At 35.2% G+C, this 15,864-nt stretch overlaps 1 protein-coding gene across 2 annotated transcripts in view; it reads left to right on the top strand.

The window, feature by feature from the left end:
* KPNA1 (karyopherin subunit alpha 1) overlaps positions 1-15,864 on the top strand; it is a 92,001-nt gene that overhangs the window by 43,323 nt on the left and 32,814 nt on the right. For both annotated transcript variants that reach the window (XM_069064922.1, XM_069064923.1), the window contains exon 3: positions 6,256-6,363. In XM_069064922.1, the coding sequence (XP_068921023.1) occupies positions 6,256-6,363 (108 nt within the window). The remainder of the gene's footprint in view (positions 1-6,255; positions 6,364-15,864) is intronic.

Below are 15,864 nucleotides of genomic sequence, written 5' to 3'. Positions count from 1 at the left end.
TCACTGCTAGTTTCATGCAGTGCTATCAGCCACATCACATTATAGAATGCTGTATCATTGGGGATGCAATTTTTGATGCTATAATTCCTTGAGAATAAACATTTATTAGAATCAATGGGATGTATAATGAAGTAGCATGCTTTATACTAGAAAATGACCTGGGTTTTTTTTGCTTTTTGGAGGGCAGTTGGGGTTAAGTGACTTGCCCAAAGTCACACGGCTAGTTTTTTGTGTTAAGTATCTGAATTCAGATTTGAACTCAGGTCCTCTTAACTCCAGGGCCGATGCTTTATTCATTGCACCACCTAGCCGCCCCAGCTGTTATTTTTTGAATGGTTAACACCACTGATTTGTAAGGCATGACGACTTCTAAAACTACTAATAGTGTGGTGTAGCCTTCCTTATTAATACTAATATTCTATTTGAAATTAAATTATTTTGTTTGTGTTATCTTTACAGATACAGCTTATTAAATTGTGTAGGTTACCAAATATGTCTGCAATAGAGTAGCATATTGTATTTGTTTTACAGTCTCCTGACAAAGTGGTGAATGTCACAGCACAATACATGTTTATTTTGGGACTTACCTTAATTCCATGATCCTTTTAGTCACTTCATCATCTGTCTGAAACTATCATCGTCTTCTGTCAACTCAGCCGTTATTTTTTTTGTGTTGAGGGTATTATGAGAGAAGAGGATGTTTCAGAGTTAGCAGAGATTGTTTCAGTGATCACCTACTTAGCAAAATGACACCGAAAAGGAAGGACTCTCAGACCAAAGTAAAATTTTAGCAAATGATTCTAACTATTGTACATTGTTTTGTTTGCTATCCAAAGCATGCAATATTAGTAATACTGAAGATGGAATAATCATTATCTGCTTTTTGTCCTCAAAGCATTGAAGATTGAACATAGTCTCTCTTTGTAAACTAACTGGTGCTTATGTCAGTCTTTGAAGACACCATAACATTGTTGAAAAGTAGATAATAAACTATAATACAAAAATACAGACTTGTTTAATTCACAGTAGTTCTCTCTTTCCTATATGTCTCCTGCAGTGAGCAAATGTTTATGGATATCTCTATAGTTTCTCAATCCTATTGACTTTTCTGATCATTTCAACTTTTGACATAAGTCCTAGTCTAGTGCTTTATCATGGAATAAAAGTAACCTTGGATTCTAGAAAGCTTTGCCAAAGAAACACAAACTATAGTGAGTTGTACTGAGCGGAAACAGCTTTGACGACAGTCCTAATAACATCCTGAGTCTGCTTATTCAAGAGTCAAATACGGAGTATCACCACTAGATGATGTCAAAGTAGCCTTCAATTCTGAGTGTCTTCTTCCCCTCTAATTGTCTACAGTGACAAGGGTAGAGGATACTCGAAATCATCGTCTTTAGGCAATCTATAAATATTATTTAATTATTGATACTCTAAACATGAGATCCTTCTTTGATCTTACGTGAGGCTTCTAAGTGGTATATAATGAATGGATTGCTGGATTTACAACCAGAAAGACCTAAATTCAAATACAGCTTCAGACACCTACTTGTTCTATGACTCTGGACAAATCACTTAAGCTTTCTTAGCCACAGATTTTTCATTTGTAAAACAGGTATTGAATAGCACCTATTTCCAGGTTATTGTGAAGATAAAATTTATATATGTGTATGTATACATACATACACACAAAATACATGCATATCTAATATTTATATGCTCTTTTAGATAAAAATCTATATACAGATGTATACATACACATATACTGTTGTGTTGAGGGTAGTAAGAGAGAGGATGTGTATATACATATATACATGCATATATTAGATTTTTTTCTGTCTGTCTGCTGTCTCAGGTACTTAATAGTTTTATGACCCTGGGCAAATCACTTAACTTTCCTCAGCACCCACTTCATAATATTCTTGTGAAGATCAAGTGTATGCATGTATATGTACATATGCAGATTTTATTTACATATGAGTACTATATAAATACATATGAATATATTATAAACTATACTTTTCTATATAAATACTATATTAATGTACAGATGAGTATGTGTGTAAATTTTTATTTACATATAATTTATGTGTAACTATATAAATAAAATATGTAAGTTTACATATATACATGTATAAATAAAAATCTCATTTGATCTTCACAATAATCCTGAGATGATTGTAATGAGAGGAAAAATTTGTGCCTGAGAAAGGTTAAGTGACTTGCCAGGCTCATAAAACTATTAAGTATCTGAGGCTGGATTTGAACTTTGGTGTTCCTGACCCCCCCTTCCCCCCCTCACACACACACACACTGAGGAACTGAAAATAGCAGTATTGACATTGTTCAGAATCGTAAAATTTCAGAGATAGAAAGGACTTCAGTGACCAACTAGTCCATTTCATTCTTTAAAAAGAATTCCCTTTACAACATACCTGACAAAGGGATCCAGCATTTGCTTTTATTGCGTGGAAATTCACTGCTTCCCATTTATCCATTCTACTTTTGGATAGCACTAATTTTTGATAGAAAGGAAACTAGGAGGAACAAAGAAGTTCTAGTTAAATGGAAGGATGCCTCATAGGCTGCCCTTGGAGGTGGAAAAAGAGGAGTTATTTTTAATCAGTCAGACATTAACTAAAGACATCATTGTATGGCATACTTGGTCCACCATTAAGGTAATGACAGTTTAAGCAATGAAATCTGTTGTCAAGGTTGAAGAAGTAGAGAAATTGTGAAGATGCTCTAAACCAAAGTCATCACATACCTTAATATGCCTTTACTGTAAAGGTTGAAGTAGAGGAATGTGGTGAAAAATGTTTGAAAATACGGTTTATAGTTAAGAAAAAGTAGCCCCATGCCTATATATCATGAATACTTTTTTCCAGAAGAGAGTTCATAGGATTATTTATAGAAGAGTTCTCAGAGACCATCAAGTCCAGCCCACTCATTTCCAGATGAGGAAACTGAAGCTCTGAGAGTTTGTCACATAGCTAATAAATATCAGTGTGGAATTTGAACCCAGGTCCTTTTGACTTTTAGAATCAGTGATTTGTTTCCACTATACCACACTGCCTTTTGAAACATAAGAACTAAAAGACTATACATCCACACTTTTAGCAGTTTGAAACAATTTCCATCTTGCTGTCACAAATGAGTAACAAGACCAAATCAATGCTTTATCATAACCTGTGGTAGGTAATTAAATATCACAAAGGTCATGCTGCTCCTTCTCTGATACAATCAAGAAAGCACCAGTATTTTAAGGGGCAACCTGCTGATAAACATTGTTATCAGTAAAAAAGTTGTGCTGTGCATATAAGGGAAGTTGTATATTATTTAATTTTTCATTACCCTGCACAGGATAACAAGTTAAACCAGATAGTTTTAAAAACAAATAGTAGCCATCAAAAATAATCACCTTTATGGTATACCACTTCATTGAAGAATCTCATCCACCAGGACAGTAGCTTATTCCTTGTTTAGATGCTGAAATCTTAATTTTTGAAGTGCCCATTTTGGGGAGATATCTTTTGGTTTTTTTTTTATTTTCTCAACTTCGTTACCAAACATAACTCTACAGCCTACCCTCCCCCCAAATTAAAAATGGACAAGAAAAAATTTGTTGCATTTTTTAAAAAGAACATTAGAGAAAAACTAAAAGAACAAAGTTAAAAATAACTCTGAGGTTCTACCTTTTCACTCATCAGATTAAAAGGGAAAATGACATGTTAGAAGAACTATAGGAAAATAGACAAATTAATCTACTGTTGATGGAGCTCTGAACTGGTATAGTCATTCTGGAAAACACTTTGGAATTATGACCAAAAAGTTAACATACTATGCATATTCTTTGTCCTAGACACTACCCCAAAGAGACCAGCAAAAGATAAAACGACCCATGTGTTCAAAAATATTTGTAACAGCTCTTGTTAGAGTAGCAAAAAACTGGAAGCTAAGGGAGTGCCCATCTATTGGGGAATGACTGAACAAATTATGGGATAGTAGAATATTATACTATGAGAAATAATCAAATGTACTGTTTCAGAAAAACCTTGAGAATACCTATATGAAGTAATGTCAAGTGAAGTGAGCAAAAGAACAGTTTATACAATTAACAACAATGTGAAGAAAATAACTTTGTAAGACTTGAGAGACCTTCTTAATGCAATAACAAACTACAATTCCAGAGGAGTAATGATGAAGCATGTTATTTGCCTCTTGACAGAGAGGTGGTAGACATAACATGCAGAATGAGGCATGCATTTTTGATTATTACCATTGTAGGAATATATTTTTCTTAAATAAGCATATTACCAAATAAAAAGTTCAGTAAAATTAACCAATATATCAGCTGAGCCTGACAGTATATGTTCTTTTCTCTTTTCTGAACATTTAAAAAATTTTAATTTTCAGTTCCAAATTCTCTCCTTGCCTCTGTGCCCTCCATCATTCCGTGAGAAGGCAAAAAATACAATACCCATTTTATTTATTCATATATTACACCCCCCATACACACACACAAACACACATACGAAGTCATACAGAATTTATTTCCATGTTAGCCATTTTTCAGGGAGGAAAAAGCAAGAAAAATAAAGAGGAAAAAAACCTGCTTATATCTGTACTCTGTGTATTCTTTTCCACATCCACAGTCTCCTGTTTTTCCATTGAAGGTAGTGAAGTGCATTTTTCATTTCTTCTTTGGGCCCAAGCTTGGTGTAATTAAAATTTGATTTTTCAGTTTAATTTTTATTTAATTTATTTATTAATTTATTTTCATTTACACTGTAGTCATTGTGCCTATGTTTTCCTGGTTCTGTTTGCTTCACTTTGCATCATTTTGTAAGATTTCTCATACTCCTGTATTTTTGATATTTGCAATTTCTTTTTAGTACAGTAATAATATTCTCTTATATTCATATTCCACAGTTGTTAAATCATTCCTCAGTCACTCAGCATAAATTTTTGTTTCCCAACTCTTTACAACTGCAAATTGTGATGCTCATTTTGGTGTGCATGCATTCCTCTCCCCCCCACCTCCCCATTTTTTTTGTCATTTATCTTCTTGGAGTGTATCTTTAGCAGTAATCAAGAGAATATGGTCATTTTGGTAACTTTTTAAAGTGTAATCCCAAATTACTTTCCATAGTGGTTAGACTAATTCAGAGCTCTACCAAAAGTCTATTAGAGTGCTTATCTTTCTTTATCTCTAACATAGACTGAATATTTCCATAATTTGTAATCTTTACCTTTTATGATTGACTCTATCCTTTGTTTGGCTAAAAATTCACAGTCTAGTTCTAGCTTATAAAAGGTACTTGATCTAATTCTTTTCTAATTTTTTTTTTATGATATGGCCTTTAATCTAGTGTAAGATGTTAGTCTAAACCTCATTTCTGCTAAACTGCTTTCCATTTTCAGTTTTCTCAACAACTTGTATAAACTAAGGAGTTCCACTGGAATCCTGTTTTTTTTTTAAGCTGATCTTATTTTTAATAGTTTATAATAATATATAGTTTTATATATTTATATAAAATTGTAATCTATATAAAGACTATATTTAATAGTTTTTAATAATATATGCCTTCCCATCCCTACTCAGACCCATTCCTAATGATAGAAATTAAAAACTAAAGAGGGAAATAAATGATATAGGAATACCAATCAATATTTATAGTATACCCAGTTTTGCATAATCATCAGTCCCCTGCCTCTGTGTGGAAGAGAATAAGGTAGATTTTCTCAAATCTCTTCTTGGGCCAAATTCGGGCACTATAATTACTGTTCCTTCCTCTTTCCCTCTCCCTTACCTCCCTCCATTTTTTTCTTCCTTTTCCCTTTCTTCACTCCTTCCCTCCTCCTTTACTTCTTCCTTTCTCTTTACATTGTTATGCTCATTATGTATATTATTTCCCTAGTTTCCTTTCATTCACTGTCTTCCTTGGCTTCTCTGAAATCTTCAGTTTTTTGTTTTATAGTATAATTTTTTTTCTTGGATTCTTATGTCATAATTTGTTTAAGGATTCTCCTGACATTGAGTGTTTACTTTGTTTCCAGTTCTTTGTTACTACAAAAGGTGCTGCTATGGATATCTTGGTGTATGTGAGAGCCCTTAGCCTGGTCTGATGCTTGATAGATGCTTGTTGTAACTTCTCTGGGGCATATGTCTATCTTTGGGTTAAAGTATATCAGCATTTTAGACACTTTTCTCAGCACATGGAATGCTGTTCTTAAAAGACTTTTCTTTTTCAGTTGTTCAAGCGAAGAAATGTCGCCACAGCAGAAGAAGAAGCAGAAGAAGAAGTAATGTCAGATGGAGGTTTCCATGAGGCCCAAATCAATAACATGGAGATGGCATCAGTAAGTGAGATGTGAAAGGCAAACATTTTTAATTCTAAAAAAAATTGTCAGTGTTAGTTTTCTTTTAATTTAAGGAAACTTGTTATATAACTCAGAATAGTATTTTGTCTGTAGGTTATCTCTTCCCCACTTCCCACCACAAGCAAACATATTTGATAGTGCCAGAGTTAGAGTCTAGAACACGTGAGTTTTAAGATATTTAATTGTATTAAATATCTCTTGGATATTTAATAGCTGTGTAACCCTGGACAAGTCACTTAACCTCTCTGTTTCAGTTTCTCATGTGTATACTGGAGATAGATATAGTTCTTACTTCAGACTTGTAACAACATAAGATTTATAATGAAGTGCTTTGCAAACCTTAAAATGCTGACATTATTGATTTCATTTAACCAGAGGTAATTTTAACATAAAGATAAAGCGAATTAAACAGGTGGAATTTTATAATATAATTTATTTGGGAAATTTTATATTTATCTCATTTTAAGAAAAAAAAAACATGTAAAAAACTATAATTTTCTCCAAATGAAATCATAGATTCTGATTCCTAATGTCAGTAATTGAAATATGTTCCTGTGCTTAGGAAAAAATTACTCCAAAATATACTAAAGAATATTTAAGATAGATTAATATATCATTCAGCATTAGTAAGAATACGTAATTCAATAAGACTTACTGAAATTCCAAGAAAAAATAATTTGCGATATAAAGTTTAATATATGTTTTAAATGTATATATTTAGAACTTGTTATGAGACTATAAAAAGATCTAGAACTTAATTATATGGCCGACATTCTTATCCAAACTTTTCTGCATGTGTAGATAATGAGAGATGAGGAAAGGGAGATATTTTGCATGTAAGTATTGTATGATATATTCTTCTAGGTCTTTGGTAATTTTCTCAAGCTTTTTCTTTTTGAATTAGTAATAGGAACAGGATACCTGCAGAAATTCTTGTAATTTCCTGCTTCGTCTCTTCAAAACCTGAAAAGGACTTATGTGTCATCCTTTGTCCTCAGGATGATACTGAAAAAATATTGTCACTAATAGATAATTTTGGAGATTATAATACATTATGAAAATGTATGGAAATGAAGAAAAGATATAATAATAAATGTTTATGCTTATAGAATCTAGATAAAAGAGAAGTAGAAGAGTAGGACTTTGATTCTAGATGATCAGTCTAGATAGTTGAGATTGGACTATCCCTGTAAACTGGAGAAGCACAATTCATTTAGGTGCCCCCTGTTTCATAAAAATATCACATATGAAGGTCAGCTCATTTTGCACTAAACAGTTCTTTACCAAATGGCCTTTTGAGCTATTATTTAATGTACTTAGTCCAGTTTAATAAAAAAAAGATGACATTATTAAATTGGTGAATTTTATAGCAAATCATAAATGATAAATTTATATTTTTTTAGTAATGTATGTTTTATTGAATTTAACTGAAATTCAGCTTTGCAGATTAGTAGATAAAACACTGACCTAGAAGCTAGGCTGCGTTCTAATCACCACTCTGTCACTAACAAGTTGTGTAACTGTGGACAAATCACTTTTCTATGGGCTTTGCTTTCTTTGATGTTAAAATGAGAAGGTGGGATAAAAATGATTTCTGGTATCCCTTACCATTTCATACAAGCAGCATGGGATAGTAGATAGTCTTAGAACCAGAAGACATGGATTCAAGTCCCACCTTTGACTCATAATGTCTGTTTCAGCTTGAGCAAACTACTTAACCTTTCATACTCTAGGCATATCTGTAAGAGTATAAGTTGTGGAGGGAGTGACAACTTGTATTTATCAAGGGTTTTTTTCTCATGTGGAAAATTTCTGTACAAATTAAATCACAGATCCAGAATCTTTCCCATTCTATCTATGTAATTTCCTTAGGGCCTTATCTTTTTTTTTTTTTTTTATTAAGCAATCAGGGTTAAGTAACTTGCTCAAGGTTACACGGCCAGGTGTTTCTGGGTGAGTGCTAAGTGTCTGAGCCCGGGATTCGATCTCCAGGTCATTCTGACACTGGAGCCGGTGCTCTTACTCGCTGTGCTACCTGGCCACCCCAGGGCCTTATCATCTTGATAACCCATTGGTTAACAGGTAACCAAGTTTCTGAACTCATGAATTTGTAAATCAAACCTTTAGCCATGTCAACTGCTTGTACAGTAACATGCCATCTATAGTCTAGCTGGAAGCATTTAAGGAAACTCTATTTACCTTCATAGATTGGTGATTATGGAAAGGAGATCATCTAGGAACATTTTTTTTAATTGTCTAGGGAGTTACGAGGAAGAATTAAAAACCCATTACCTTTAAGCATGCCAAGACCTCATACTAGAAAGGAGAAAAAAAAAAAAACTAGGTGAAATCTTACCTAGTAGTGCTTTTTTTTTTTTTAAGCTGCACCTAAACTGATCTGATTTCTCTTATCCTTTGGAGGCTACCCTCTCTTAAAGATAACTAGCAGCATTTTCAGGTTTGCTGTCATTGAATAGATTTAGTATAAAAATAAGGCCCAGACTGTAGAGGCTAGTATTTCTTCTTAGGCACTATAATTGCGATTCTATTGGCTTACACCAGGTAAACAAATCTTCAAGGAGTTTTTAGGTCCAATGAATAGCCTTTCCTCAGTTACATATTTTAAAAAAGGCTAAAATGGCATAGTGTATAATTTTAGATAATATTTATTCTTTTAGTAGCTTGGATAATTGTTAGTGTTGGACTTGGAGTGAGGCAGGCCTGAATTTGAATCTTAAAACCTTAGACATTAGCTTTGTGACCTAGGCAAATAATTTAACTTCTCTCAGCCTCATTTTCTTAATCTATAAAATGGGGATGCTAGTAATACTTACCTCACAGGATTGTTGTGAGGATCAAATGAGATAATATATGCAAAGAGCTTTGAAAACCTTAAAATGTTATATAAACTCTAGTTAGCTTAAAGTAGCAATATAAATTACTCAAAGCTGGTATCTAATATTTCTAAAGCAGTGTTTCTCAGATGTTAAGGAAAGATGGCCATATAGAGAGATTTTTAAACAAATAAAATGCCTAGGTACAGATTAGAACTTGCCTGATTTAACTTTCACCTGTTACTAGTTATGGCTTAACTATTGTTATCCTCACCAAGGCCAAGTAGTTTATTTCTCTTCTGCTTTTTAAGAATCATAAAATCTAAATGGGAGAAGCCTCAGAGATCACGATCTACCTCAACCTGCCATCCATTGTAAGAATTTGTTCTATATAATCTGTAGTATTTCTGGTAGATAATCATTCATCCTCTTTTAAAATAATTGCTGTAATGGGGAAACTTACTAAATGAGTTCAATTCCATTTCTAGACACTGCTGTTGTTAGTTCTTACTTATAAAGATCTAGATTTTGTCCCGCTGTTAATGTCTTCATATTTGTTCTAGCTGTGCCTTTTGGAGTAAGAGAGAAGTTAACTTCTTTTCTGAATTACGCACTCTTGTATATTTGAAAACAGCTTAATCTTTTGTCTTGTAACTAAATAGCCTCAGTTTCTTCAGTCATTTACAGGTTTTCCAGAAGAACATGACAAGTCAAAAAACTCTGAACCAATGTAATGCAAGAAATAATATAAGAACACTACTCAGAACTTCTGAACATGGAAAGTGAAAATGGCAATCACTCCCCCTCTTCCCCCCCAAAAAAAAGAACAAAGCAAAACCCTAACCTTTAAACTCCAACACACATAATGGTTATAGCCTAATGATCCAATTGAGAAAATAACAAATTCTGAAAGCAACCAGAAGAAAAACCTTGAAATATAAAGGAAAGGGAATTTGATTAACACAAGACTATTTTGCATCCACTAGAAAATGTAGTAGGACGTGAAGTAATGTGTTCCAAAGAGCGATCACACACAAGATGCAGTCCAGGGTGACCTAACCAGCAAATTTGAGACTGACCATGAATGAAAAAAAGATGGCCATTTTATCAAAACGAGAATTTAAAACATACCTAGAAAGAAAACAGATCTGAAGAGATTATTTTCTTCTTAAGCAGCCCAGATGCTAGAAATACCAGATGGGTAAACAAATATAGCAACCAAACACCACAATAACAAAATAACGGACCATTAAGAGATTTCTTTCCAAACGTACACAAGTAGACAAGGACGAAAGAAAAGGTCTGGGAGAGGCTAGGTGGTGCAGTGAATAGAGCACTGGCCCTGGAGTCAGGAGGACCTTAGTTCAAATCTGGCCTCAGACACTTAACACTAGCCGTGTGACCTTGGCAAGTCACTTAACCCCGATTGCCCTGCCTTCCCCCTCTAAAAAAGCAAAAAGAAAAAAAGGTCTGATAAAAGTAATGGTGGAGGGGTAGGGGTGGCTAGGTGGCGCAATGACTAGAGCACTGGCCTTGGAGTCAGGAGGACCTTAGTTCAAATCTGGCCTCAGACATTTAACACTAGCCGTGTGACTTTGGACAAATCACTTAACCCCAATTTCCCTCCAAAAAAGCAAAAAAAAAAAGTGATGGTGGGGAAGCAGATCTGTAGCATCACGAACTGCATCTCACAATAACCTACCTACAAGTGAATCAGTGTTTGGGTTTTTTTTTTTTTGTGGGGTTAACTTTGAGAATGGGAGGGTGGATGAAAAGGGAAGGGGGAAAGGAAGAGAAAGGAGATGAGAATATGTGATGTACCCGAATCAAGTCAAAGTTTGATTAGTGAAAAGAAAATAACTTAGGGGCGGCTAGGTGGCGGCGCAGTGAGTAAAGCGCCAGCCCCGGAGTTAGGAGGACCCGAGTTCAGTTCCGGCCTCAGTCACCTTAACACCCACACAAAAAAACTAGCCGTGTAACCTTGGGCAAGTTACTTAATCCCATTTGTCCTCCAAAAGGCAAAAAAAATAACTTGTAGTCTCAGGAAGGAGAGAGCCTACAGAGGAATGGATGATTAGGAGGCTAACAGAAGGATTGAAAAAGAGAGAAGCAAAGGAGAAAAATATTTTTTAGTGGTGGGAAGGCACTCTGCTGGTGAATACTTCATATGGGAAGAGATATTCTATAAAGAAAGATTGAGACTTTACAATGGGTTTGATCTCCTGGGATGTGGTGCTTAAGTAAGTACCTGGAGGAATTTGTATTTGTGAGAGAGAGAGAGAGAGAGAGAGAGAGAGAGAGAGAGAGAGAGAAGCAAGCAGGGCAAGGAGGAAGACAGGGTGATAATATAAACTGTTTACAAAAGAGAACGCAAAATCTTTATCTCAAAAGTTTTTTTTTTTCCATGAAGAATACAGAGAATGTTGTCATTCATTCATTTCAGTCATGTCCGATTCTTTGTGACCCCTCTTGGGGTTTTTCTTGGTGTAGATACTGGAGTAGTTTGCCATTTCCTTCTCCAGCTCATTTTATAGATGACGACCACTGAGGACCACAAACAGGTCATTTGCCCAAGGTCACCCCATTAGTAAGTGTTTGAGGCCAGATTTGAACTCAGGAAGATGAGTCTTCCTTTCTTCAGACCTGATACTCTATCCACTGTGCCCCCTATCTGCCCATTAGAGAGAATAAAGGAGAACTAATAAGTCTAGAGATCATCAAGCAAAGAATAAATATAGAAAGACAGGGAAGACAAATAAAAAGAATAAGGGAAAACTTTAGAAAAAATGTACAATGAAATTTTAAAAACTAAACAGAAAAAAAGGTGAAGGGGGAGGAGAGGAAAGGGGATTCTTCTTGACTACTTAACTGAAAGGGAAAAAACAGAGGAAAATAAAATAACTAAAAGCAAAAGCAAGAAAAAGGAACTTGAAAAAGGCTAACAAACAGGAGGCAGGAGTTTGGGGAAGGGGACTCCAAGGTGAGGGGGAGAGAGCCAGTGGGAACAGGGCCACCTTAAACTGTAAATTAAACTAAGATAACAAAAGAGACTGTATTTACAGCAGAAGACAAAAAAAATATTAGACGTGGTGAAAAATATAAATGGAACTTTCATGATTTTAAATGTGAATGAATTAAATGGCCCAATAGAATGAAAGAGTAACAGATTAGATAAGGAAATGAAACCCTACAGATATGTTGCTTACAAGAAGTACATTTTTAAAATAAAATAAAAATAAGGGACCAGAAAAAATTATGTATCAAGTGAATCCCCCCAAAAAAAGCAGGAATTTAAGTCATTGCTAATTTGAAAAAGCAAAAACGAACATTCAAAACGAAAAGGGATAAACAAGAAAACTGTATTATGCTGAAAAGAAGCATAGACAGCTCACCAGTATCACTGTTAAACTTAGAAGCTCCAGATGCCTTTGCCTCTAAATTCATAAAGGAAACATGAAGTGAGCTACAAGGAGATATACACAGTAACACAGGGGTGGCTAGGTGACACAGTGAATAGAGCACCAGCCCTGGAGTCAGGAGGACCCAAGTTCAAATGAGTCCTCAGACACTTAACACAAAACTAGCTGTGTGATCTTGGGCAAGTCATTTAACCCTAATTGCCCTACCTTTCCTCCTCTAAAAAAAGCAAAAAAAAAAAAAAAGACAGTGACAAGAAGCTTCAGTGTTCCTCTCTCAGTTTTGGTTAAGTCTAATAGAAAGGTAAACAAAAGGGAAATTTTAGAACTGAACAAATTACTGAAGAAACCATTTACATTTTGGCTATAATAATATAGATGAGTAGCATCACATAGAAACAGCCTGAAACAAACAGTGGAGGGAAAGCCATGTTTTTAATAAACTTGGTCAGGGATCCAGGGAAACCTTGAGACCTTTCAAGGAGGAAAATGAAAGATTTGCAAAGTGGGATAAGATCTATCAGTATAACAAATTAATTTTCTTATCATTGACATTGGAACCATTGCATTTGAACTCTTGACATATCCAACCTTATTTTGCTATTTGAGGAATCTAAAATGACACCTAAAAAAAGGTGAGAAGAGTAGTTGGACCAGTTGGACAAGGAGGAGGCCTATCCTTGTGGTTATACAATTTAAAGGGTTTTGAGGGATTGATTCTCAAGATATTTTGAAGAGGGATATATAGTACTAGACAACTGAAATAATCATAGGTGTTATTATTACAAAAAAAAAAGCAATCAAGATCAGCAATAACTACTGACCATGCTTCTGTTCCCCATCTCATCAAAATTTTTTTTTTTTGAATAATTGGTATGTGTAGGAAAAATGTTCTTAATCATGGTATGAGAAGAGAATAGATAGTCTTTTGTAAACTATTTTTGACAGCAGACCACATCTTTATAGTTATGTAATTGATGGCAGATTCTTCAGGTGAGAAATCATCTGTCTTAGATTCTCTTAGTACATAAGACCATCTAGTTGGATAGTCTTGTTTTCTAGATTTCCCTTTTTATGCAGGACACAGCAAAGTTTCTCTAAGAGGTCCTATTACAAGAGGTGATCCTCTTGGAGATGTAGGCAGATTTCTTTTGGTCCTTTTTCCAGAGGACTTTAGATAAATATCCTCTAATGGATCCCTGCCACTTCTATGCTACTACTACTGGAATTAAGCTCACGAAGTAGCTGAACAAGTAGGCTTAGTTAAATCAAGTAAGCCCAAAACAGGAGCCTTGGAAAAACTCTCCAGAATGGGATTAAGCAGTAAGGATTGATTACTTGGGGTTTCAGGAAGTCAGGAAAACTTTGCCTAAGGCCTTGCAATATATGAGGTTCTCACAAGAAGGCAAGCAAGCAGTCTAAGTCTGTTTAAACAGAAAAAGAAAATATGAGCATTTCTCAAGAAGGCACGAGAACGTTAGGGGTGCAAGGCTATATTTTTAATATTGTTTACAAAATTAATACAGTTAGTAAAATGCTTAAACATTTAAGAAAGCAACAAATGTTAAGGTCTACAAAAATCGTCTCAAAGGAACCTAACTTGTAAGGGAAACAAACATCAGAAGAACTATACAATTACAGCCTGAAATGGGAAGGAGGAAATTGACAGTTTTTCTCAAGTGGATCCCGAAAACCAGGGCATGCAAAAATTTAAGTCCTGGGTGAAGAATTTCTCCCAAGGTGGTCCTTGCAAATAAGTACATACAAAGGGCAAAATTTCATCCCAGTTAAGACCCCACAAGTACTTATTACTCTCTGACCTCATTCTTCCATAGCAATACAGGCTGTATCTTCTGCTAAGAGTTCTAGTTGGTACTCCTGAGGGAGTCAGGGAGTCTTTCTCCAATATATTTGGTTCAGGCCTCCATTTTTGGTGTGTCTTCTTCTCCGTGTTGGCTGCTACTGATTAAGGCTTCATTACATTTAATCAGTTAACATAAATTAGCTTTTACTAGGGGGTATTTAATTTACAGACATAGCAAGATCAGGAGTATACACATTTTCACCCCATACCCGGAGAAGCGCACTGTCCACCATATGTTCCTCTTTGATTCCTGGGGAGAGTGTTCTCCAATTTAGCTTCTGTGTAGTATTTGTCTCCCACCAGGTTCAGTTCCAAATATGTCATGGCCTCTGGATGAGTCCTACATATCAGTTATCATGAGCTTGGTCATTAACATTATTCCAGGGAGCCTCAATGATGGAATCATTTTTTGATAAACCCAGCATGAACTCTACTTTTGGACCTCCTGGTGACTTTGGCCCCTGACATTTTGAAGCTCATGAGGATCGTAGCCATCTCTAATTTCTAAATAGAAAGCGACAAAGAGGGGCAGCTAGGTGGCGCAGTGAATAGAGCACTGGCCCTGGAGTCAGAACAACTTGAGTTCAAATCTCGTCTCAGACACTTGATCACACTTAATAGCTGTGTGACCTTGGGCAAGTCACTTAACCCCAAATGGCTTGCCTTCCCACCTCAAAAAAAAAAAAAAAAAGAAAAGAAAGAAAGAAAGTGGCAAAGAGCAAGAGGCCCATATTCCTGGTCTATATGTTGGCTTCAAATGGGAAGCACCCAAAACCTGTTCCTTCATGTCTTCTACCAGAGTACTAGCCAGGAAGGAGTCAAACCAAAGATACCTAAAACTCTAGGTAACCTTTTGAATGCATCCAAATTATGGCTATGCAACCAGTCATAAAGGCTCCTCTTTTATCATTTACCAGAACCAGTTACAGAATGTCTGAATACTCTAGGACTTTCTAAAGTCATGTCTGTATGGAAGTAGGCTCTTCAGCTTCTGCCATGTGGAGGATTAAATTAGCCAGACATGTTGATGCCTGCTTATTTGTCTTCCATTTTCTATTTAATAGTTCATCCCTCCCCTAATTACATGTGAAAGCAGTTCTTAAGATTCATTTTTTAAAAAATTTTGAATTCCAAATTCTCTCCCTTCCTTCTTCTCCCCTCTTCCCCCAGTTGAGAAGACAAGTAATTTGATATAAGTTATACATGTACAGTTATGCATATGTCCATATTAGTCATGTTGTGAAAGAAAATGGCCCAAAAAAATCCAAGAAAAATAGATGAAAAAAGAAGTATGCGTTGATCTGCATTCAGACTCCATCAAGTTCTCCTTTGGGGGAGGATAGCGTTTTTCATCATAAGTCTTTCA

Source organism: Petaurus breviceps, unplaced genomic scaffold, assembly GCF_028583685.1.
Source record: "Petaurus breviceps papuanus isolate PSGF00001 unplaced genomic scaffold, PetGlider_PUasm1.0 90654, whole genome shotgun sequence".
Classification (NCBI taxonomy): domain Eukaryota; kingdom Metazoa; phylum Chordata; class Mammalia; order Diprotodontia; family Petauridae; genus Petaurus; species Petaurus breviceps.
The sequence above is the reverse complement of the archived record's forward strand: the minus strand, read 5'-3'. Positions and strand labels throughout refer to the sequence as shown.